We start from the raw sequence: 25,790 nt of genomic DNA, 5'->3' as shown, positions 1-25,790 counted from the left end.
ATGTCTGCTCTCATTGTCCGTGGCTGTGTTCACTGGTGACAGGTGGATTCTGAGAGCTGAGTTCCAGTAGAGGCTGTGAGGACAGCTCGCCAGACTTTTCTTCTTTTCTTTAATTAATTTATTTTAATTGGGGATAATTACTTTACAATATTGTGATTTTTTTTGCCATACATCAACATGAATCAGCTATAGGCATATATGTATCCCCTCCTCCTGAACCCTCCTCCCACTTCCTTCCCCACCCCATCCCTCCAGATTGTCACAGAGCACTGGCTCTGGGTTCTCTGCATCATACATCAAACTCCCACTTTGCCAGACTCTTCTTGTTCCCAGGAGCTGGTATTTGCCTTCTGTATGCACTTTATATTGTACCTCCCCTTTTCTGTTGCTGCTGCTGCTGCTAAGCCGCTTCAGTCATGTCCGACTCTGTGCGACCCCATAGACGGCAGCCCACCAGGCTTCCCCATCCCTGGGGTTCTCCAGGCAAGAACACTGGAGTGGGTTGCCGTATCCTTCTCCAATGCCTGAAAGTGAAAAGTGAAAGTGAAGTCGCTCAATCATGTCCGACTCTTAGCGACCCCATGGACTGCAGCCTACCAGGCTCCTCCGTCCATGGGATTTTCCAGACAAGAGTACTGGGGTGGAGTGCCATTGCCTTCTCCCCCCTTTCCTGCTAGAATCTTGCTTTCTTCTTCCTTTTTGCCTCCTTTCCACCTTTGCTAAGTGCCTGCTCTGGTCAGGCTCTATGCTAAGTGTGAGGCTACAGAGATAAATAAGTCTTGTGCCCTGGTCCTGAGGAACCCACAGTGACTGATATGAAAGCTGAAAAGCACACAGGGCAATCCTTGAGAAAATACATGTTTTTAGCTGTCCAGTGAGTGGGTTGGTCAGGGAATCCTAGTCCAGAGGAGAAGGAATGGGCAGGTCTCTGTAAACTGTGGTGGGCTGGGAAGGTGGTAGGAATCGAAGAATGGGACTCGGGTTATGATAGGAAGAAGAACATCATGAATAAGGTACATACTAGATTCTTAGTTTCCCTATTTCTCCTTTTTTCCTGACACAGTAGTTTATAGATTTTTGTATTAGTCAAAGTTCTTCAGATAAACAGAACCAATAGGATATATATATAGATATGTATATGAGGAGATTTATTATGAAAATTGATTCACGCTATCTTGGAGGCCAAGAAGTCCCACAGTCTTCCATATATAAGCTGAAACCCAGGAAAGGTGGGGTTGTAATTCAGTCTGAGTCTGCAGGCTGAGGACCAGGGGAGCTGATGGTGTGAATCCCTGTGAGTCTGAAGATCAAGAGCTGGGAGTGCTGATATAGGTGGGCAGAGGAAAACGGATGTGTAAACTCAAGCTGGAGAGCATATTTGCCCTTCCTCTGCCTTTTGGTTCTGTTCAGACCCTTAGTGCCATGTGAACAATTAGTTGATGCCCAGTCTCATTAATGAAGATGACCTTCTTAACACAGTCTACTGATTCAAATATTAATCTCATATGAAGACAACTCCACAGACACACCCTGGAATAATTCTTTATCATCTATCCAGACACCCCTTAGCCCAATCAAGGTGACACATAAAGTTAACCATTAGGGATTCCCTTAGAACTCAAAATTCTCCAAGCCAGGCTTCAACAGTATGTGAACCGTGAACTTCCACATCCTCAAGCTGGATTTAGAAAAGGCACAGGAACCAAAGATCAAATTGCCAACATTCATTGGATCATCAAAAAAGCAAGAGAGTTCCAGAAAAATATCTACTTTTGCTTTATTGACTATGCCAAAGCCTTTGACTGTGTGGACTACAACAAACTCTGGAAAATTCTTAAAGAGATGGGAATACCAGACCACCTGACTGCTTCTTGAGAAATCTGTATGCAGGTCAGGAAGCAACAGAGGTAGAACTTGACATGGAACAACAGGCTGGTTCCACATTGGGAAATTAGTACGTCAAGGCTTATTTAACTTATATGCAGAGTACATCATGAGAAACGCTAGGCTGGAAGAAGCACAAGCTGGAATCAAGATTGCCGGGAGAAGTATCAGTCACCTCAGATATGCAGATGACACCACCCTTATGGCAGAAAGTGAAGAAGAACTAAAGAGCCTCTTGATGAAAGTGAAAGAGGAGAGTGAAAAAGTTGGCTTAAAACTCAACTTTCAGAAAACTAAGATCATGGCATCTGGTCCCATCACTTCTTGGGAAATAGATGGGGAAAGAGTGGAAGCAGTGAGAGACTTCATTTTGGGGGGCTTCAAAGTCACTGCAGATGGTGACTTCAGCCATGAAATTAAAAGACGCTTGCTCCTTGGAAGAAAAGTTATGACCAATCTAGACAGCATATTAAAAAACAGAGACATTACTTTGCCAACAAAAATCCATCTAGTCAAAGCTATGGTTTTTCCAGTAGTCATATATAGATGTGAGAGTTGGACTATAAAGAAAGCTGAGCGCCAAAAAATTGATGCTTTTGAACTGTGGTGTTGGAGAAGACTCTTGAGAGTCCCTTGGACTGCAAGGAGATCCAACCAATTCATCCTAAAGGAAATCAGTCCTGAATATTCATTGGAAGGACTGATGCTGAAGCTCCAATACTTTGGCCACCTGATGAAGAACTGACTCATTTGTAAAGACCCTGATGTTGGGAAATATCGAAGGCAGGAGGAGAAGGGGACGACAGAGGATGAGATGGTTGGATGACATCACCGACTCAATGGACATGAATTCAAGTAAACTCTGGGAGTTGGCGATGGACAGGGAGGCCTGGCGTGCTGCAGTCCATGGGGTCACAAAGAGTCGGACACGACTGAGTACTGAACTGAACTGAACTAGGACTGTGGACCCCACTGAAGGGAACTGACAATTCTCACATCTATTTCTCTGAACACCTCAAAGTACTTTCATTTACAACTAGGCATTTAATCTTTTAGCAATTCTGTGATAATGCATTTTACAGCTGAGGAAGCTGAGACCGAGATGGGGGAAGTGAATTTCATAACAAATTGGGGCAGAGGCAAGGATAGAACTCAAACTTCCTAATACTTCATGCAAGATGCTTCCTTTGTTGAAATAAAAATTTCTCTACACGAGGCCTTATTTTTAACTTCAAAGGCCTGGCCATTCAGCTTTTGGATCTTCACTCTCTGATGGCAGTGCCACAGTCAGTTCCCAGAGGGTTGAGGGGGAAACTTAGGCCGTGGAATTCCTATGGTTGCACTCGGGCTAGATCAGGGGATATAGGTGTACCCTGGTGAGACATGTTTGCATGTAATAAACAGAAACAATCCCTGCTGCATGAGGATGAGAAAATTTGAATTCCAGCTCTGTCACTTTTCATGGACTCTGACAAGTCAGTGCCTCTACCGAACCTCACTTTTCTGGTCTACAGCCTGGGAATACTCTACTGTATAGATTAGTTGTGAGAATTTGAAATGTTAATGTAAATACCTGATACATATTATGTTTTCTCTATTTCCCCCTTTATTTTTTTTAATTCCTTCTTATGTGGATTAAAGAGAGGGAACTATCACACTTAAGGCTTTTCAGTGAAGATTCAACCCCACAAATATTTATTGAGTGGCTTCTATGTGCTGGTCAGTGCTGGCCTACAGAGAAGTGATCGGTAGGGGCCACAGAGTAAATCAACCAGATTAGGCTCATTTTCTTCCCACCAAACTTGGTAGCCCACAGGCTGTTGATAGGCAGCATGTCTGAGTTTCAGCTATGCATCTGACAAGGCAGAAGGATATAGGGGATAAATGCTTATGTATTTAAGTGGAGTCAAAACTCACTGAAGAGGTCCAGAGGGTACCGATAGGTGGAACAGTATTACCTTAGAAGAGGGGGTGATGGATAGATCCTATCCTTGTCCCTGGTAATTCAATATTTTTATTCATGAGCTGGATGAGAATATGAAGCTGGGAAAAACAGGATCTTGTTTCAAATTGATCTGGACAAGGTAGAATAAGGAACTGAGACATGTGTGTCCACCTCAAGGGCTTTGAAGTGTTGGAGGCAATAGTGGGAGGGAGCTAGTCACATGAAGAATTGTTGGAATGTAGTACCTTAGACTTTGGATAGGAATGTTGGGGATGTTGGAGGTGAGAAAGCCTGGGAATCCAAGATGAAAAGTCCTTAAAAACAGGGGAGACAAAGAGTACCCTAGCCTGTGGTGGAGGCTGGATAGGAGGTAGGTGTGTTCCAGAAAGTAAGACAACTCCCTAAACTGCAGAGATATTGCTTCTTGTGATCTAAGGACAGGGGAGTGGGGACGTGAGCATGGCTGCAAGTTTAGACCTTCCAGGAAGCTGGAGTGTGGCTGTTGGAGGGCCCTCAGTTGCTCTGTGAAGGTGTTAGTCACTCAGTCATGTCCAACTCTTTGTGACCTCTTGGACTGTAGCTCACCAGTCTCCTCTGTCTATGGGAATCTTGGAGTGGGTTGTCATTCCCTTCTGCAGCAGAGCTTCTTGACCCAGGGATCAAACCTGGTCTCCTGCATTGCAGGCAGATTCTTTACCATCTGAGCCACCAAGGAAGCCACCAGTTCCTCTGTATGGTCTGGCATAGACATGTCAAGGACATGGCTACACCCTGGGCCTAGTAATTCCCCTCCCGTGGACGGAAATAACATGTGCTAATCTGTCCTTGATTTCACACCATCCCCATGTCCTATTGCTCAGCCTTTCAATGAGGAGCCATGAATATAACCCTTTTTGTCAAAGTGGGCATCAGCTTCATGAGGTAGAATTTCAGCTACATGTGTCTTTTCCTGCTGTCTGTCTAGATCCTGCCCCAACTTGGTGGCTCCACTGGGTCCTTTTGGGTCCCCCTCAGCCCCTTCCTGGGCAGTGAGATCCTGTCAGTCCCACCACCCCTTCCCCAACACCAGGTGAGCCACCGTGCACAGGAGGCCATTACCTCTTTCCCTTTGTCTGGGGCTTTTCTTAGCCATTGCGGCTCTATTTCTAGTGGAGTACAGTGCAGGTGGGGCATACAATAGCAGCCTCTTTCCCTTCTGGTCTCTCTTTCAATCTTCTGTGCTGTGCCCCAGAGCCTAGGTCTGGCACACTGGGGACCGGTCTCAGGCTCCAGCACTGCCCCTCTTCTGGTCAGCTCAGTTCTTGGGACACGGCGTTTGTTCTTATCTTCTGATGTTATTCCTTGTTTAGCTTTTCGGTGTCGCTCTCTCCAGAGCAAAGCATTGCTTTGAACCCCAGTTGGTGGACAGGGCCCTGGCACTTCACCAATAGCCGCCAGGTGTTCTCTGGAGGTAGACCTGGCCCTCTGTTCCGGGACATCCTGATGCTGCTCCCGTTCTACATGGTTTCTGGTTGAACCACAGCCTAGATAGAAATGCTCTCTGTAGATGAGACTTGCAGACCTCTATATGATCTAGTCTTTGTACCTTGCACCTAGAATAGCCTCATGGTCTGGGAGACCCAGCTCCTGCAGTAACCTCAGTCCCACAGCCAATCCTCAGGCTCCAGTGACTTTGCTTGTACCCTTACCAGCCACCCCTCTTCCGCCTACTGTAGTATCCTAGTGTTTCTTACCCTGTAGGGCAGAAGCCACTGCATCTGGGCACATGGGCCCGCTGCAGCCCAGAATGGCTGGGATGTACTGAGAAGGCACTAGTTCTCTTCACTGCACATTAGGGAAGTGTGATCCAGTGAGCTTCCTATATTGCTCTAAGGCCTCTCATCTTTCCAAACTAGGCCTTGACTTAGCAGAGAAATAAGCAGAGTGTGGTGAGTGTGTGTCTAAGAAGAGAAACCAATTCCTCCTGAGTGGGAAGGCTTTGTGGAGGAGGAGACACGCAGAGTGTGTGAGGCTGAGCAGGCAGTGGGCACCCTGACTCACTGTGCCCTTCCTCTCTGGCAGTGACCCGCCATAACCACCTCAAGGACTTCATGCTGGTGGTGTCTATCGTTATTGGTGTGGGTGGCTGCTGGTTTGCCTATATCCAGAACCGTTACTCCAAGGAGCACATGAAGAAGATGATGAAGGACCTGGAGGGCTTACACCGAGCCGAGCAGAGTCTGCATGACCTTCAGGAAAGGTAAGGCCCTGTCCCTGCCCCCTGACCCTGGTGTTGCCAGCTCTTGGGAGCCTCCAGTTTCCACCTAAGATGCGGGCCGTCTGGCTCCCAAGACCCTGCTGACACGGTGGCCCAGGCTGTGTCATCCTCCCAAACCTGCGTTGGAGCCTAGGTTCCTGCCGTTCCAGTCACACAGGCAAGTATCCCTCCCCGGGACAGAAGCTTATTTCTATCCTTTCTCCCCCAGAGCTTCAGAGGGAGAAGTGTGGAGCTGCTGGAAGGTCTTGAGCTTCCCTGGTTGGATGGCTTGTGTGGGGTCATTCCATCCTCCATCCCACCTCTTGACTGCTTCCCTTTCCATAGAAGTAGACATGATTACTGTCCTTCTCTGTTTCCCAAAGAAACCTCGCAAACCTGTCTTCCTAATACCTTTCATGCTGTCTTATATGACATCTAAATCTCATGAGTATTCACTTGTTGTATGTGTGCTGTGCTCAGTCTGACTCTTTGTAGCCCATGGACTGTAATCTGCCAGACTCCTCTGCCCATGGAATCTTCCAGGCAAGAATTCTGGAATGGGATGCCATTTGCTACTCCAGGGGATCTTCCCAACCCAGGGATTGAACCCATGCCTCTTGCATCTCCTGTGTTGGCAGGCGGATTCTTTACCACTAACACCACCTGGGAAGCGCCCACTGTTGTATGACTGGGTAAATCCCTTTCCTTTCTGGGATATATTTCCTCATTAGTAATGTAAAGGAGTTGAACTAGGAGCATACCAGGACATTTTAGCTCTGATAGTCTGAGGTTCTGTTTGAATAAAGCATGGCTTAGAAACTATTGTAGAAGATCTAGCTGTGAAGGAAAGGTGACAGTCTGCCAGCCGACCTAAGTACTTCCTGACATCTAGGAACCAGGTCTGTGTGGGGAATTGGAAGGAAGTCACTGCTTCTGGGCCACAGAGCACACACTTAAGAAGGAGCAGTGACTCAGTGCCAGCCTGTAGGAAGAGAGCTGGAAGGACTGGAATGGCACAGAGGCAGGAGATGAGTGGATGTGGAGTCTGAGGAGGTGGCCTTGAAAGATGCGTAGGAAAGATTAACCTGGTGGTTGTGGTTGAGTGTATAGAGTGAGACCAGATCCCTGGTACCTTCGGACTCACACATTAGTAGGATGCAAAAGGCAATAGAGAATCAATGTGGGTATTTGACTTTTTTGCTTTGTTTTGGTTTTAAGAAAAGGAGAGGCCTACTTCAGGAGTGTTTTGTCAGAAAATGATTCCGACAGCCTAGGGACTCCTGTTGGGGAGTCTTTGCAGGAATCCATGTAAAAGGAAGTGAAGTTTGTCTCTTTTCTATTATTTTTAAATGATAGATACTATTTTCTTTGGAAGGATGGGGAAATGGTTTCTTAAGAACTGGATATTGTTAAGTACATTTAAGCATTATTGTTTGTAATCACCACAACCCCCTTAGGTAGGTATTGTTATCCCAATTTTAGAGTGAAGAAATGAAGCCTCGGAGAGGGTGAGTGTCCATAAGTAGTAAATTAGGAATTTCTTTAACCACAGGCTGCTGCCTCAGTAAAGGCACCCCTAGCAGATTCGTTTCCATGGGCTTTTAGGAGGCAAGAGGAGTTTTATCTTTGAGCTGATTCCTGGCTACTTTGCTGGGCCCCTTGTTCCTGGGCCCTTTTCCAACGGGGGGCTAAATGCTGCTATGTGGGCAGTCCCCATTCTTCATTTGTCTGAAAAACATGTACTGTTTTCATTCCAAAGGCAAAGAATCTAGGCAGGAGGCATTCCAAGTTTGGGGATAAAACTAAACTCCCAGCCCTCTCTGCTCCCCAAGGCCTCCAGAGCTAACTGGCCACTGTGGTACTTTGAGAAAAGAATGCACACGCCTCCCAACCCAAGACAGGCTCACACCTGTGCACACACATATCCTCCTCTGACACAGGGGCCCATGTGCCTCTTTGCGCCTCCTTACTTTGGAGGCCTACACTGCCAGTCACCAAAGAGCTTTTTCCAGAGTTCGGATGCTTTAGGTGAGTAAATGTAATGCTATATGTGCATTCCAGTTAAGATTTCACTGGGTTTCAAGATAATTCTTTGAGGCAGGCAGGAATTTTGAGTCCCACTTAAAAAGGAAGAAACAGGCCTGGTCCAGGGAACAGACTTGTCCACAGTCACACAGCTGCGTAGATCCGAGCTGTGGTCAGACTGCCTGCTTTTCTTCTGATGGTAACTGATTGTCGCCTTCAAGATGCTCAGTCTTCTGTGAAGGAGACGGGGTGGGCCCAGGCTCGATTGTACATTTATTAGCTCATTTCTTCACCCAGTAGTATTTATTGATCTTCATCTCTATTACGACCAAAATGGGTCAGTTTTGATTCTACTTTAAAGGAACTCCCTATTGTATGAAGAAGAGAGGCATATCATAGACTTTTCAGAAGAGGCTGCTTTCAGAGAGGATAATATTTCAGTGAAGAATTGAATCCCTAATTTCAAGCAGTTGAGTCATGGGAGAGTACAATAAAGGAGGATATTCAGGGCAGGGAGATTGTGCTGGAAATGGCGCCCCTGACTTGTTTTTAGCTGTGCACATAGCGCCACCTGCTGAGTGCCTTGACGAGGTTCAATTCCTTTTCACTCCAGGGATAAAGTGCGCAGAAGGCTGCAATTTGTCAGCAGAAAGCTTGCAGCTTAGGCATTTTTCCTCTTCCTTCCTTACTTGTCACCACATCTTTTGAGGCTTCAGTCATTGACAGATCTGGACTTGGGATTTTTTTTAGAGGTTCAGTTCTGTTTCTACCTCTTCTGTTACCTGCTTAATTAACTCAGTGGTCAGTGCTTCCCTACTTGTTCTGCAGCCTATCCTCTCTCTTCTGTACCTCAAGTCTAAGCCATATATCACTTGTTTTCTTCCTCTTCCTTTCCCCTCTTATCCTGTAACATAGTGGTTCCTACTCAGGTAGGAAGACCTGACAGTAGCTAAGTCCTTTCCCTCTTCCAGAGGGACCAGCTAATGCTTATTCTTTCTTCTGGGTCTAACCCAGGCCTCACCTTCCCCTACTCCTTTCAGGCAGAGTTGATCACCCCATCCTTTGGGTCTATCCAACACTTTATTTCTCTATTATAGAACTTATCACACTGTGTGCCCTTGTTTACTTGTCTATATTGGACTAAGCCATGAGCACCTCAGTGGCAGGGACAGTCTTCTCATTCATCTCCATATGTCTAGGAGTCACAACAGGGCTTGGCATTTAGTAGACACTTTAAAGTACTAGGTGAAGGAAAAGGTGAATGAATGAATGAATAAACATAGATATGTAGTGGGAAGAAGGAAGGAAGTTTAGCCGGATGGATGAAGGATTTTGTCAGTAAACAGAGGGAATGTGTGGGTGGGTCCAAGGGCATATTTTCATTATAAGTGATGCCCTCGAGAAGGAATGTGCTTAGGAAGGGAACTTAAGGTCAGGGGCATGAGGGGCTCCCCCAAATCCTGCCCAGCCCCTTTAGCATGAATTTCATGTTTCTGTGCTTTTGGGATTTAGGTACTCAGGAGTCCAAGAGGTACAACTCAATAATTCCCTTCTCATCTTCCTTAAATCCCCCCATGACCATCACCCCCAGCATATTTCACCATCAGGCTTTCCCTGGGTCTTTGGTCCATGTTTCAGGGTATTCTACATTGATTGTACCTTCCAGATACCTTGGTATAAGGGTAGTAACTGTGCAATTTCAACACATAAAGATTAGAATTCTGGTCTCAATTCTGTCTGCCATTTGTTCCCTTTCCTAAGCCTGTGTCCATACCTGTCCCAGGCTGATAATTGTACAATATATCATTATCCGCAGGGAGGACAAATGTGGAAGACCTTGTAAACTAGTAGTTGTTATGATCTGAGTATGTGAGACATCTTGTTGTTGTTCAATCAGTAAGTCATGTCTGACTGTTTGCGACCCCATGGACTGCAGCGCTCCAGGCTCTCTTGTCCTTCACTGTCTCCCCAACACCTTAGAAGGAAGGATTCAGATACCCTGGAACCTTGGCTTCACAGCTTTTTTTACTGGCCTTTGTTACTGGCAGCAGAATGATGGTCCAAGTAAGTAGGGTAATGACATGGTTTCTGTTGATCCTGAGCTGCCTCACCAGGGCCAGGCAGGTGGCAGAGTAGGGAGAATATATTCTGAGTGCTGGAGGCTTCATCTTCCTCTTGGATGCCATGCCCTGTGGCTAGTTGGTGGGCACTGCCTTGCCTGGCCTCCTCCAGCTCCCCACATTGTCTCCAGGCTGCACAAAGCCCAGGAGGAGCACCGTACGGTGGAGGTGGAAAAGGTGCACCTGGAGAAGAAGCTTCGCGATGAGATCAACCTTGCCAAGCAGGAAGCCCAGAGGCTGAAGGAGCTGCGGGAGGGAACGGAGAATGAGCGGAGCCGCCAGAAGTATGCCGAGGAGGAGTTGGAGCAGGTAGGAGAGTCTACAGTCCCGAGGGGCTGGGGTCAAAGGGCAGGAGCCAAAGGTCTGGCCAGGAGTCGTGGAAAAGTTGCAAAAATGATCACTGCGGTTGTGAAAGCACAGTGAATAACAGGTGATGTTATTCTGTCCCTTTTTAGTTGAGGTATTTACATATACAGATCGTAAGTATACAGCTGGCACGCTTTACATATGCATGTACTGTGTAACTACCATCCACGTCAAGGTACAGAATCTCGTAAGCACTCTGCTTCCCCTTTCTCCCTGTCAATACTTCACCCAAAAGGTAACTACAGTCGTGACCTCTAAACCAGATTAGTTTCACCTGATTTTTAACATCATGTAAATAGCATTATACAGTATGTGTTCTTTTGTGTTTGGTTTCTTTCATTGAACATTATATCTGTGAGAGGCAACCATGTTATTGCATGTAGTGATAATTAATTTATTTCTGTTGCTGAGTGTTAATCCCTTGTATGGATATACTATAAATTATTTATCCATTCTCCTATTGATAGACATTTGGATTGTTTGCAAGTTTGTTTTCTTTTAAAACTTCTTTGTGGGCATCACTTATTTCTTTTGAATATGTAACAGGGCATTCATATATTTAGTTTTAAGAAATTGGTGATTTTCCTAAATGACTGTACCAATCTGTACTGCTACTAGTGATAGTGTGAGAGTTCTAGTTGAGCTATAGCCTGAGTATTTTTAGGCATTTTCATTTTATACATTATGATGTAGATATAATAGTATCTTGTTGTGATTTTAATTTTCCTATTGACCAATAATATTGAATACCTTTTCATAAATTTATTGATGACTTTATTTGGGAATCTTCTAATTTAAGAAATTGGGATTCAGTTAAAAACATTTCCTAACTTCCATTGTGATTTCTTTTTGACCCATGGTTATTTAATAGTGTGTTGCCTAATTGTCAAACACTTGGGGACTTTTCTGTTTATCTTTCTCATTGATTTCCAGTTTAACTTTGCTGTGTTCAAAGAACATGTGCTTTGACCACAGGTTCCAGTCCTTTCAAATATGTTGAAACTTGGATGATGTAAGCAGACTACAGAAAACAACTAAAAGGCAAAGAGTGTCAGACTGGATAAAAAACAAAACCCAAGTATATGCTGTTTACAACAGACATGCTTTAGAAATAAGGATACAAAATGGTTAAAAGTAAAAAGATGAGAAAAGATACTAATATACAATAAACACTAAGGAAAATAAAGCAAGGGTAGCTATGTTAATGTCAGACAAAATAGACTTAGAGAAAAAAGTATTACTAGAGACAAAAATGGACATTTCATGTAAGATAAATATGTGAATTAAACAGTAATATATAACAACCTTTAATTTGGATGCACCTAATAATATAGTTTAAAATATATGTGTGTGTATATGTGTGTGTGTGTGTGTGTGTGTATGTGTGTGTGTATAAAGCAAAAGTTAAGAAAAACTAAAAGGATTAATAGACAAATTTCATAATCAAAGTTAGAGATTTTTAGCATCCCCCTCCCAATAATAAGCAGCCAAAAGTATCAGTAAGGATATAAAAATTTAAACATGACTGATCAATTTGACCTCATTGCTGCATGTAGAGCGTTTTACCCCACAGCCACAGAATACACATTCACTGTAGTGTTTACATGTTGCTTCTGCTCCATTCTCTCTCCTTCTGGGTATCCAGTATTTATGTTAGACCTTTTAACTCTATTCCACGTGTCTCTTATGCTTAGTTCTGTTCTTTTTTCCTCCCTCTGTGCTTTGGTTTGGTTATTTTATATTAATCTGTCTTTGAGTTCCCTAATCCTGTATTTTGCCAAGAACATTGTGGTATTTAGCTCATACAGTGGAATCCTACTCTCAGGTAATGTATTTTTCTAGAATGCCCATTTTACTCTTTTATTGATTCTGTTCCCTGTCTAGAATTTTCCCATATTTTTCTTTAACATTTTAGTCATAGCTGTCTTAAAGTCCTTGACGGGTAACTCTTAACATCTGGATCATTTGTGGGACTGCTTGTTTTTCCTCTTGATTATTACTTCTATTTGCCTGTTCTATTCTCATGTCTAGTAATTTAGTACATGGTGGATAGTGTGCATAAAGAATAATAAAGGCCACAGTTGATTTTCATCTTCTGTCAGATATAGGGTTTAGTTAGGTATGCTGGGTAAGGATCTGGTCATCTCAAGCCAATGAGAGACTGAAATGTGTCAGAACTGGGCTGTAGTTTAGTAAGAGTTGGTCCAAGCCTCATTTGTCCCTGTTTCTCAGGCATTCTGCTTCCTGACTTTTTATTGAGATCTGGTGAATTTATTTCTTCCCAGTCCTGAATGACTATGAGATTATTTCTGCCCCTTGGACATTTTTAAGTTAGCTCTTTGGCCTCCTACTCCTCATAACTTTCAAGTTTTGCAGCTCTCTTGAGGAGGGGACTGGCTGTGTGCTTGAGTCAGATCCCTTCTTTCTTGCAATGCCTTGTCTCCTAAGCATTGTGACATTATGGGATATTTTATTCCACTCTTTGGCCTAGCTACCTATTCTCTTGCACAGCTCCAGAGTGCAGTAAATGCTCATGATCCCCGTGTTCCCTGTTTTGTAACTGTTTCTCTCATTACACAGTTTTTGAGCGTGTTTGACCAGCCCTTTCATGTGCCTCCCCAACTGTCATACTTCCATCTACTTGCTCTCTCTTCTCTCTCCATTCTCTCTTTAGCTGATCCCAATCCTTCAACTGTTTTTAATGTAGAACTTGATCCTACATTTCCAGACTCAGTGTATTAGTCGCTAAGGTGTCTGTTCCTTGTTTTAAATCTATAAAGCCAGGAGTGGGCTATTTTGTAGTTTCCTTTTCAAGGAACAAAAACCCAATGAAGCTTGGTCCTCTCATGGGCTCTCAGAGGAATGAAGGTGTTTTGTCCTTAGCTAAGGCCCTCCTGGTCTATATTAGGCTCAGGGGAGGACCCCAGACCTGCTGTGGGATACTTCCCCATGGGCTAAAGTTGGACATTAGACTGCTCTCAATCCCCTTTCTCTGGGATTCTGAACAGTGAAAAGTCAGTGTTCAGATGGGGGAGCTGGGGATTGTTTATACTGGTAGCCTGGATGAGATAGAAGGAATTCAGCATAGATAATGGGTTCTGTATGTACAGTACTTTCCAGACCTTTCATATTTAAGTGCTTTGTGGCCATCTGCTTCATTTTATGCTCCTTGCTTAGAAGTCAGTGAGGAGATGTCTGCTTACACATTGGTCCTTTCTGATCTTGGCCTCTGTTGGCAATACCCATGTTAGGTATAACCTTGCTTGTTGTTTTCTTGCCTTGTAGAGAGTGCCCATTACAGCCTACCCACCCTAATCAATGAGGGAATCACAAAGTCTCTGGGCTAGAGGAGTCTTTGGAGAGGGTTCAGGCCAGTTGCCCCCTGCAGTAGCAATCATTTTGAAGGTCTTTCTGACATGAGCTTTTTCCATACCTCTCAGGATAGGGAGCTCACTGTCTCCTGAGATCATCACTTTGCTTACGGTTTGGGTTTGCCTGGGATAAGACCTTACACCGAGCGAGATCTGCTTTAGGAAGCACATGGTCACACAGCCAGTTGAGTGACAGACCAGGGACCAGGTCAGATTTCCAGACTCCCACCCAAGTGCTTTTCTTGCCACATTGTGAAGGCTTGGGTTCAAGAATAGACCCCAGCTCTCAGAAAGAAGAGGATTCACTGAGATAACCTGTACCTCATGAGAGCAGGGAAAATTGCTGAGATTGGCTGTATGACCAGGAGAAGTGACTAATAGGTGAGAAAAGAATCCTCTAGTCTGGCAGCAATAAATAAATAAATAAATCAAAGAAAGGAAAAAAAGTCTCGATTTGCCTTCTGGTTGACACTTCTAAATATGTTGACCTTGAGTAGGTTACTTTCCTTCTCCTAGCTTGGTTTCTTATATATAAAATACAGAAAATAATCCTTGCCCTTTCTCCCTCTTGTGAGAGTGGTGAAGCTTAGATGAGATGGAAGAAAAGAAGGCTGATGTATCATATGGAGGCATTGGAGAGGGCCTTGGTAATAGTAAGGACTCATATCCTCTTGCCTCACAGGTACGGGAGGCCTTGAGGAAAGCAGAGAAGGAGCTGGAATCGCATAGCTCATGGTATGCTCCAGAGGCCCTTCAGAAGTGGCTGCAGCTGACCCATGAGGTGGAGGTGCAGTACTACAATATCAAGAAGCAAAATGCCGAGAAGCAGCTGCTGGTGGCCAAGGAGGGGGTGAGACCTGCCCTCCTGCTGCACTCTTCTCTCCTCCTTGCCCCACTCCCTTCACTTGCCCTTTTTCCTCCTCTCTGCCTCTCTATATCCCTCTGTTGGACAAAAAGACATCCTGGTGTTGGGTTTTGTTTCTTTTCCTGATGCACAGTTTCTAATAATGTCCTCAAGCTCCTGGAGAAGGGAACGAGGGTGCAGGGCTACTCCGACCTGCCTTTTGGGAAAGGTGCGGTGGAGGCAGGTAGAGGGAAGTCTCTGCTGGCCCCAGACTGACACAGGGACAGACTCCTGGTGTCAGGATCCCTCGGCTCCTCTCATTGCTTCTGTTTTCTTTCTTTCCCTACTCTTTCCTCTTCCGTTGGCTTCCATTTTTCTTTCCCATATTCTCTTCCTTTTTCTCATGCCTCCTAAACTGTGCTAGGAGGAGGGGGAGCCAGCCACAAAATAATGTTTTTAATTTTTCCAACCTATACTCCCTGCTCTTTTTAAGCTGAGGGCCTCATCTTTGCAGGCTGAGAAGATAAAAAAGAAGAGAAACACACTCTTTGGCACCTTCCATGTGGCCCACAGCTCTTCCCTGGATGATGTGGATCACAAAATCTTAACAGCTAAGTAAGTCACACCTGCTGCCCAGCTCTGGCGATGTCCATCCCATCCTCAGAGTTGGAGGGTGTCCAGGGCCTCCAGTCCCGATTCTGTTTCTTCACTGGAAGAGGTACAGCTCTGGTCTCCTGCCTCAGCCCTTAACTACCTCCCACACTGCTCTTAAGTCTATGATTTAAGCGTGCTTCTTACATACACATACTGCCCCCTGCCCCTGCAACTTGTTCCTCTGAGAAGATGACTCCTTTCTCCTGGGGCTTAAGCCCAGCCCATGCCTCCCATTTTCTTTCTTCTCTCTCCAGGCAAGCTCTGAGCGAGGTGACAGCAGCACTGAGGGAGCGCCTGCACCGCTGGCAACAGATTGAGATCCTTTGTGGCTTCCAGATTGTCAATAATCCCGGCATCCATTCCCTGGTGGCTGCCCTCAACATAGACCCCAGCTGGATGGGTAGCACACGCCCCAACCCCGCCCACTTCATCATGACTGACGACGTGGATGACATGGATGAGGAGATTGTGTCGCCCTTGTCCATGCAGTGTAGGTGACCTCTTGGGTAGGGATGAGGGAAGGAGGCTTTGATGTGCAGATTGGGAAGTCTGCTGGTCTCTGCCGTGCTTAAGCCAGATATGGGGCAGAAGCCAAGATGGTTTAACTCATTACCTTGGTTCATAAAGCACAGCCTGCATCAGGTATTCCTTTATGGTTGTCCTGTTAGTGGTTTCCCTTGCTGTATGCTCCATCTGCCCTATGGGTCTATTGTGTTAAGCGTGTCTCCCTCACTCTCTATGTTTTTTTAATCCTTTTATTCTCCTTCCCCCCCTTCCGTTCCTATCTACCTTTATAAAAATAACCTCCTTTAGAGATTCATAACATAAAAATGGCATTCATTTGACTGTTGCTTTTACCTGTTTTAATTTTATATTCCTTATTTTTAATTGCTAAGTAGATAAATGATGTCTCTTTCTGTTTTTTCACTTGAGGCCCCAGGAAGCAATAGTTCCTTACAGTGATAAAGCCCCAAATCCTCCAAGCCAGAAAGACCTTCTTGTCCAGGAGGGATCTCCTGCACAAGCATTTCCGCCTTTCCACCTGAACTTGGCCATCCCTGCCCCCTCCGACCTCTGTCCTGGGTCTTCCCTCTCCCTGTTCTCCCTGCAAGTGTTGAGAGCTGAGTAGAGCAGAGTCGAGGAAGACAGCACTCTGTGGGAATTCTTCAGTGAAGGAAGGGACACACCCCCTAGTGACCCGCTGAATTTTTCTGTGGATCAGAGTCTATAAACAGAACAGACTTTTATGGAAAAGCTCTTGTCCTGGGCCCATATCCCATGCGTGCAGGGGGGATGATGGAAACCTGGGCTGGGTTAGGGGCTCACTTTGAGATAGCCAGATCTTTAATCAGGCTGGATGTTTTTGTAAGTTTCTTCAGCCATAGTTTGCCTCTGGCCAAGCCTCTTCTTTCTGTGGACTGATGCCCTGCAAGGCTTTCATTAAAGGCCCAAGAAGGTTAAGGTCACGAGCAAGTAGAACTTGATTTTGACATATTGCTCTAAAGACTCCTGTGTTCTCCGGGTTGGGAGGGACTTTCATGAGCTCTGAGCCACTCCCCCCTTGCCCCTGGCCCTTCCCTTACCCCATGGGGGCAGGGTGAAGCCCTCGGTGAATCCGATTCTCTTCTCCTTTCGGCCTGGTTGTTGGACCCTAGATGCTGCCTGGCTGATGGGGCGTAGGTTCAGTGACCGCTCTCTCTGCTCAGCATCCGCCGGCTCGGACGATCAGTCCCTCTGGAAATACCCGGGTTTGAGGAGCCCCTTTGGGGCTTTTGTTTTTTCCGACTTTGGGGACTAAACCAGCACTCCCACCCCACGGGCCCCTTCTCCTGCCTGCATCACTCCCCTGCCTGTTCCCTCTGTTCCTTCACTACAGTCCCTACTAACTTCAGGGAAGGGTTCGGGGGGTGAGAAGAATCAGCCTGCTCAGCTGAGGCCTGGAGAGGGAACAGCCGTGGTGATGGGAGGCTTCGGCTTCTCCTTTCAGCCCAGCTCAACTGATGTCCCAGTGGCCCTTCATCTAGCTGGGCTGAGATGGAAAGAAGGAATGAGAGAGCCGCCTCCTCCTTTCTCTTTCTCTGCTTCCCATTCTGTCTCTCTTTGTCCATCCCTATTCCACGTTTCCTCTTCCCCTTAAGCCTCTCTTTGATGTCTTGAAAGCCACCAGCCATTTAGAGGCCCTACCTCGCTAGCTCTCCATTACCATGCAGCTGTGCTCTCTTCCTGGTGGCCCTTCCAAGGCTTCTGCCATCCGTGTAACCTGACCCTTTCTCCCATCTTTAGGGAGAAGGAAGGGAGGCCCATCTATCAGGGCAGAGGAGAAAAAACAAAAGTGTGAATTCCATTTTCAACTGGAGCTGGCAGTGAGCCCAAGAGGGATGCTCCAGCATGTCTCTAAGTTACCTGGTACCCATATACCCCTTCTCTGGGCATGGTGGCCACCATCTTCTAAGAGCCTGATTTGAAGCATTGATCCAAGAGCTGGTTCTTTGTTGTGTAAATGCTTATTAGAGGAAGTTTGGAAAGTAAAAAGAGTAAATATGGGCTTTAAAAGGCACATGTAGTTCCCACCATATTTGAGCAGTTTTTTGTTTGTGAATTTTTAAGTAATTTTTTATGTAGTCAAGATAATGGTAACCACTGTCATTTACAGAGTGCCATGAACTGTGTCAGGTACTTTAAAAATATTATCTTGAAGCCTCATGACAACTCTGTAGGATTTTATAAGTTAGGAATTAAAATGGGGAAGTAAGTTAATCAAGGTCACAGCTAGAAATAGAAAGACCTGGTTTCAAACTCTTGTCCTTTGTATTCTATTACTCAAGGTATTCCTTGTACATGGAAATCTGTATCCTTTTGTTTCCCCTGAGCATTTTAATAGGCCTTTTTCTGTGTTTTAAAAGTCTTCTCAAGCAGCACTTTTTTTTGGCTGCACTGCAAGTCTTATGGGATCTTAGTTTCTCAGGGGTTGAACCTGAGTCCTGGCAGTGAAAGTGTCAAGTCCTAACCACTGGACCACCAGGGAATTCCCATAAGTAGCATTTTTAATAGCTGTATAACCTTCCAGTAACTGGATGTGTTACCATTTTCTCGTCATTCCACCTTTATTTTTGCTTTCATATGATTATTAATAAAGGTGTGATAAACATGTTTATGTATAAATCCTTTTCTGAATTGTGACTATTGTCCCAACTTTGGCTTTCTAAAAAGGCTGGTTCTTTGTGCCCTCCCGGACCTTGTCCCAAACCCCTGTCCTACCCCGTCCTGCCTGTGTCCTCCTGCTAACTGCCTTACCACCTCCCTTCCTAGTAATGTTGGCCCTAGGTCTCCTTCCATTGGAATTGCCATTGAAATTGACCTGGGCACTTCATTTTCAACTGGCCCCTCCTTTAGGATCCCTGGTGGGAGGTTCTTGGGAGGAGGTGCCCCATTCTCCAGACTGGGGACCAAGGACCCAGAGTGGTCTCCAGCAAGCATCTCTCCACGGGCAAACTTGTTTCCCGGCCAGCCCAGAGCAGGTGGCCCTTCCTCACACTCTCTTCTCTCTCCTTGCAGCTCCCAGCCTGCAGAGCAGCGTCCGGCAGCGCCTGACGGAGCCACAACATGGCCTGGGGTCTCAGAGGTTGGTAGAGGGCGAGGCTGGCCACTTCTTGACAAGCCGGGTCTCTCTGCGGCGAATGCGCAGCCTTTCATCTGGACAGTCTTTCAGTTCTGAAGGCCTCGGGACCAGCGCTCCACCTGCCTCTGCTTCTTCTTCCTGCTCCTCTGCCACCACCACTACCACCACCACCACCACCACCACCACCACCACAACCACCACCACCACCTCCATCACCACCGTCCATGTCCACCCTGTCTATTACCACCACAGCACTTCCTATTTCCTCCAGATGGAGCCCTACCCTGACCCACCCCCTTCTGACAGCACCGCTGTGATGCCTTGGCACTCAGAGAGCTTGGGGTATCAGCTGTCTCTCTTCTCTCCCCTTCTTCCTGTCCGTGCCTCTCTGCTGCCTTTACCTTGGCCTTTGCCTGCTGGCTGCTGCTTGGTGGGCTGTGGGGACTGTGGATTGGGGTACCTTCTCCTTGTCCTGTCTTTTCCCAGCCTGGGACTCCTCCTTGAGGTCAGCCTAATGCCCTACACCTTTCTTCCCTTCTCTCCTTGGGGTTTGCTGACTCTAAAAATGAGTAACAGAACCCCTCCCTCACGGTCCTATAGCACTTTGGCCTAAACTTTCACATCCGTTATCTCAGTGGAGTTCTCACTTCTTTTATCCCCTCAGCAAACATTTATGGATACCTACTCTCTGCCAGACTGCTGGGCTTGGGGATTTGTAGATGATAAGATACAATCTCAGCCATCAAGAATCATGGTCTGATCTGGGAGAGGTACATAAATGATTCTGGAACAGTTGATAAGTGCTATGGGGGTGTTGAAGAGGGAATGACTAACAGTGTGAACCTGGGTGGAACGCTTCACAAAAGAGATGACATTTATGCCAACACCCTGTGTGTAGGAAAAGGAGATTGGGTATTCTAGGCAGAGGGAACACATATATAGGCTTGGAAGTTCATGAGAATCTGATCTATGTGTGGTTAGAACATTGGCTATGTGTTGATGGGACAGGGTAGCAAAGGAGGCTAGAATGATGCAGGGCTCTGAAAGGCTGGGAGCTTGGGCCATCACCCTTTAAGATGGAGAACTGCAAAGGGGCTTTTAGAAGGAAGTGAATTGGTCATATTTGCATTTTAGAAATAACATTTTATAGCCTGTATATAGGAAAGAATGGGGAGACTAGAGAACTTGGAAGTCATTGCAGTAGGCCACCAGGGGAGGTAATGAGGTTTGGGGGTAAAAACAAGAGTATTAATTGGTAACTGACTTTGAGGGGTGGAGGAGAAGGAGGCATTTAGGATGATGCCCAGGTTTCTAGCTTGGGTGACAGGAAAACTGTAGTACCCTTCATAAAATTACTCTTCAGAAGGGAGGAGGAAACAGATTTAAGGATTTTGGACAAGCTAGCTTTATGTCAGGCAGGCATAAAAACACTCCTGTTCAGAGAAGGAGTTAAGATTCTGCAGGTTAAGTAATTTTCCCCAGGTCCCAAAGCTAGTTAGGAGCAGAACACAGACTAGGCCTTGGCTCTCCATTCCAGGATGCTCTGTTGGTTATGTTTGTGCTTCCACAAGGTCTCAGTAAGTGAACTGTGTAAGAACGGATGACAGGCTTTCTCCCACAGCCTGGTCTGGCAGCCGCAGGGACTTGCCCTGCTCACACCTCAAGATAACAGGCTACGGTAAGAGATAGTAGCCTTGACCCTGCCTGGACAAGCTTAGAGGACCCTCAGAAAGACCTTCAGGAAGCACCTGTCATCTCTGAAGTTGTGACCACGGTTTAGTCCTGGCCTCTGAGCTGCAGCTTACCCTGTTGCTTCCTTTTGGTCCTGCGTCACTCTGGATACCAGTCTTTCTAGCTCTGCCCCTTGGACCTCTGGATGGTTATCCTTGAAGTCTGTTCCTTTCTCTTTCACAAAAGGACAGCCTTTCCTAGTGTTATCACTCAGCAGAGTTGCTCATTTTCATCCTCATCCTCATTTTCATCCAGAAGCCTAGACAGGGAGACTGCCCTTCCAAGTACAGATGGACAGGATCAAAGTGGTGTGGGGGTACTAGAGGATGCTGTAAATCTCATGCTCAAAGGCCCAGGCTGAGGGCAGTGGGCGGGGGGAAGGGGAGGAGTACCTGCATCCACCTGGCCTGTTCACTACTGAATTTTCTTTCGCACCATGCATCAGAGGATCATCTCTAAAGGCAAACAGGCTCTCTAGTAAGGTTAGTAGCTTGGGATGGGAGCCCAAGGCAGCCCAGCCTTTGGGGAGGGACACCCATGACCTGAATTGTCTCAGAGGTTCAGGGAGGGAAAGTGAGCTTGCTCAGTGGGGCCTTTCCCTCACATGTCCACCCAGGCTTCCTCCTAGGTTCTTTTCTTGCTTTGGAAGTCTCAGCTTTTGTTGATGATGGAGGCATTGAGGGCTGGGAATTATGACCAAATGGGGCAATAGGCCAGGAGGAGTGAGTCTGAGTGTACCCCAACCTCTTGACCTCTCTTCCTTCCTTGGCATTGAAAAGGCAGTCTCCTAGAATCCTCACCTCCTCAGTCTAGAAGGCCCCTTGTCCCAGTGTGACTGCTCCCAGAATTTCCTTGGCACCTTGCTCAGTGGTTCATATCTGTGTAGAAAAGGCAGGGTATGGAGAGGATCATCTTGGGACTTAGAGAAACAAGGACACATTTAGATAGAAGAGGGGCACCATCAGAACTATGAAATCAAATGGGAGACACTTGGTAAAATACTAGAGTAGGTGGCTGGAACAGTGTTTGGATTGGAAGTTGGAACTGAGATTGTTCTCTGCTATTCCATGTCTCCAGGAAGGTACTGGCCCACAGAGTGGCTGCTTGGTTAATTGTTTCCTACTGAGAATTAAACCTATAATAACTATTAGCCAGCCTCCTGCTTTTGCCTGTTTTTGGAGCCCGGTGCCCTCCCTAATTTTTTACCCACAGCCTTCTCCTTTCTAGGTCCTGCTGTGCTGTCCTCTCCCCTCCCACTCATGACCCTTTCCCTTTAGTTTTCTGATGTGGATGTTTAAACATTTCCCTTAGCCCTCTCCTCTGCGTCTGCCATGGGGTCTAGGGCCTCTGGGAAAGTGGAAGGATTAAAGGATTGGCAGGGGACTCCTGTATCTACCTTTTTGTCTGTAAGGTAGGAGGGGTGGCATCCAGAATTAGTTCATGGTCTTCTTAGGAATAGCCAGCCCTTTAAAGGGTCTCAACTATGCTGGACCACCTCTGTGTGCATGTCCAGTGTGCAGTGCCATGTCCGCATAGCTCAGCCTTGCAAAGAAGCCTCTTGTGAGTGGCCCGTGGAAGGGTCTTCCTGCTCGACTGGCCTCATCATCTCCATTCCCACAATTCTTTCTACATTTTCAAGTGCTTTGCCAACACACTTGGGCCTCTAAACAGTCTTGCAAAATAATTGAATCAATGTTATCTTCATTTGGCCAAAACTGAGGACCAGCAAGGTTATATGACTTGTCCAAGGTCACACAGCAAGTATCAGGCAGAGGTGGAAATTGAAATAGACCTTGGGACTTCCAGTGGGCAGCTCTTCTGAACCACTGCTCTTCAAAGGCCAATATCCTGTCTTTCTGCACCTCCATACATTCTCCCTGTCAGCAGAGCTCTGAAAAAGACCCCAGTCTTCCTATTGCCAACCAACTTTGAACTCCAAAACACTTCTCTGTGACCTTCTTTGAATCCTGAGAGAGGGTTGGAAGAGGCAGCATCTTGGCCTTTCAGGGGGGTGAGGGATTATTTGCAAGGCTGTTCTAGTCTTTTTCTCCCTAGTCCGGGTCAGGCCCACTGACTGCATGTTTCCCTGTTCCTCAGGGCCTGGCCCAGACTGGATGTGTCCTTGGGTGGGACGGGAGTTATGTATGTTAGCTTAGGGTTGAGTCCTAAGAAGTCTAACCAGCTCTGGAAGCAGAGGTTTTGCTGAGGAGGATGCGTGTAGCACTGAAGCCTATGGCTGTTTTGGTTTAAGGCCTGGCTAGTCATCAGGGGTGGGGGCCAGACCTGCGAAAGCCCTTAGCCAGAGAGTTAATGGTATAATGACATTTGTTTTTGCTTCTTATTTCTCTTTTCTCTCCATCACTTTTCCCTCTTTTTTTTCTTTCCCTTGGTCCTCTGTATTTCTACCTGCTTCTCCTTTTGCTCCCCATGTCCTCCCCCCCCCTCCCATATTACTCTTTTCTCCTTATCTCTTCTCCAATCTATCCTTATTCCCTATTCCTACATCCTCTCTTGTGCCGTGTCAACTTCCCTCTGTTTCCCATTCTTCCCTCTTTCCCACCTGCTGGGCACCCTATTTGCTCTCTCCCGCCCCTCTCTCATCCCCATTTTCCTACCCTGCTCTTGTCTTCTCCCGTGGTCCCTCTCCTCTTCAACCCCCTTCCCCACCCCCCCACCCCCGTGCCCCATTCCTCTGTGTCTCTTTCTTCCTCTCTGACCTGTCTTGCAGGGATTTGACCCATTCCGATTCGGAGTCCTCCCTCCACATGAGTGACCGCCAGCGTCTGGCCCCCAAACCTCCTCAGATGATCCGTGCTGCAGATGAGGCTCTCAGCGCCATGACCTCCAACGGCAGCCACCGGCTGATTGAGGGGGCCCACCCCGGCTCTCTGGTGGAGAAACTGCCTGACAGCCCTGCCCTGGCCAAGAAAGCACTGCTGGCGCTGAACCACGGGCTGGACAAGGCCCACAGCCTGATGGAGCTGAGTTCCCCGGCCCTACCTAGTGGCTCTCCACATTTGGATTCTTCCCGTTCTCACAGCCCAAGTCCCCCAGACCCAGACACACCATCTCCAGCTGGGGACAGCCGAGCCCTCCAGGCTAGCCGAAATACACGTATCCCCCACCTGGCTGGCAAGAAGGCCGCGGCTGAGGAGGATAATGGCTCCATTGGCGAGGAGACAGACTCCAGCCCAGGCCGGAAGAAGTTTCCCCTCAAAATCTTTAAGAAGCCTCTTAAGAAGTAGACAGGATGGGGGTGGCAGTGGTGGGACAACTTGTCCTTCCCTGGTCTTCTGCCTCCCCTCCCCTCCCTTCCAAGATACCTGGCCCCCAGCACAGGGCCTGGGAGGGGCTGGCTCTGGGGCCTGGGCACTGTACATACCTGCCTCCCACATCCTTGGGTCCTTCAACATTATTTATTAACTGACCACCATGGCCTGCCTCCCTCCCAAACATGGGCTGCTGCTGTCACCCCCTCTCCGCTTCAGTGCATGTCTTGGTTGCTGTGCCCTCGGCTCCCAGCACCACCTCTGGGGTCTGGCTGCTGTGTCTCTGCTGTCCCAGTTTTGAGGTTTGGTTTCTTGTTACTCTGTCTCCTGCTTTCAGGCTTCTCCCTCCCACCACTCCCCAACTTCCCCTAGCAGCTAGCGGGGGAGGATGGGGGAGTAACTTCTGACACCTGTGCCTCAGATCTCTATCCCTGCACCCCCACCCCCACCCCGCCACTGACGATGGTTCTCTTTGCCCCAGACTGGGGCCTAGGACTTAATGTTTGAGGTTTGCTCTCTGCAAGTGTGGTAGGCCAGAGGTAACCTCGGCTTGGAGCTTACTAGGACTCCAGGGGTCCATGGGGGAGTAAAACCAATTCCCAGAGAACAAGTCACTAGAGTTTTGAAGAGAGGCTAGGCTCAGGGATAGATTGGAAGCAACTTCTAGTCTGAGGATGAGTAGGAGCCAGAGATGTGGGCTACAAGGCAGTCACTTTTTCTCTCTTCTCTCACCCACACCTGCTTCTCTCTTATCCCCACTGCCCTACACTGCAGGGGTAAGAAATGCTGTAAGAAATGCTTCCCAAATGCTCCCCAAGCATCATTACTCCTAAGGCTCAGGACAGTCGGCTCCCCAACCATAGGAGCCTCAGCTATGATAGAGGGCTCTAATGGGGCCCCGAAGCTGTTGGGCAGAGTGTCGTCACATTTGAACCAAAAGACATTTTAAAATTGAAATCTCCTGAACTTCCCAAGTGCCTGCACCACATACTCCCCCTGTCAGACCTGTGTTCATGTTACTGCATAGCCTGGGCTAGAGGCTCAAGGACACAGCCAGTTTAGGGATGGGGGTGGCTGAGGAAGCTGGTGTAGGTCAAGGTGGCTGTGTGACCACTTCTCCCTCACCCTTCCCACCCTCTAGACAACTCTCTCCCTTACCTGTTTTTGCTATGGCTGTAAAGGTATTTTCCCTCTGCCCCACTCCCTGCCATCTTTACTCTGGGATCCTATTTTGGGCCTGGGGTGGGGGCACCTGGGGCTGGTCTTAGGAGGTTCTAGGCTGCAGACTGCCTTGTACCCCCCGGACAACCTCACATGGGTTTTTCTGTGTTATTTCATAAGACTCTTTGAAGTCCAATAAAGCATGTAGGAGATTTTAACCTCTGCTGGCTTTGACTCTCATTGTGTTCTCTGTGCTCTTTGTGGCATAGCAGATAGGATGAAGGGACATTTCTCTTCTGCCAAGGGAAAATGAAACTCTAATACACTTACCCAAAACTCTCTGGTGGGGTTACCAGATGAAATACAGGATACTCAGTTACATTTGAATATTAAACAAATAACTTTTAAAAATGTAATTATGTCCTATGAAATGTTAGGGATAAATTTTTATTAGCTTAACCTGGCAACCCTACCTCTAGGCTATTTGATCCTATCTATCATATAGCTTCACTGATCACCTATGACTTTTAGAATTACAGGCATATCTCATTTTATTGCACTTTGC

At 46.9% G+C, this 25,790-nt stretch overlaps 1 protein-coding gene across 6 annotated transcripts in view; it reads left to right on the top strand.

Annotated features, from left to right (window-relative positions):
• Positions 1-25,443, top strand: part of STIM1 (stromal interaction molecule 1) — a 204,484-nt gene extending 179,041 nt beyond the window's left edge. For 3 of the 6 annotated variants that reach the window (XM_086338455.1, XM_086338453.1, XM_086338456.1), the window contains 8 exons: positions 5,891-6,068; positions 10,342-10,519; positions 14,630-14,797; positions 15,306-15,406; positions 15,700-15,935; positions 17,101-17,193; positions 19,001-19,067; positions 23,524-25,443. In XM_086338455.1, the coding sequence (XP_086194581.1) occupies positions 5,891-6,068; positions 10,342-10,519; positions 14,630-14,797; positions 15,306-15,406; positions 15,700-15,935; positions 17,101-17,193; positions 19,001-19,067; positions 23,524-24,040 (1,538 nt within the window). In that variant the 3' untranslated portion in view covers positions 24,041-25,443. The remainder of the gene's footprint in view (positions 1-5,890; positions 6,069-10,341; positions 10,520-14,629; positions 14,798-15,305; positions 15,407-15,699; positions 15,936-17,100; positions 17,194-19,000; positions 19,068-23,523) is intronic. The other 3 variants (XM_086338458.1, XM_086338454.1, XM_086338459.1) reach the window with 1 other exon arrangement.
• The last annotated feature ends 347 nt before the right edge of the window (positions 25,444-25,790 follow it).

Source organism: Bos grunniens, chromosome 15 (assembly GCF_055505025.1).
Source record: "Bos grunniens cultivar Pamir isolate PY7600 chromosome 15, Bosgru_T2T1.0, whole genome shotgun sequence".
Taxonomy (NCBI): Eukaryota; Metazoa; Chordata; class Mammalia; order Artiodactyla; family Bovidae; genus Bos; species Bos grunniens.
The sequence above is the reverse complement of the archived record's forward strand: the minus strand, read 5'-3'. Positions and strand labels throughout refer to the sequence as shown.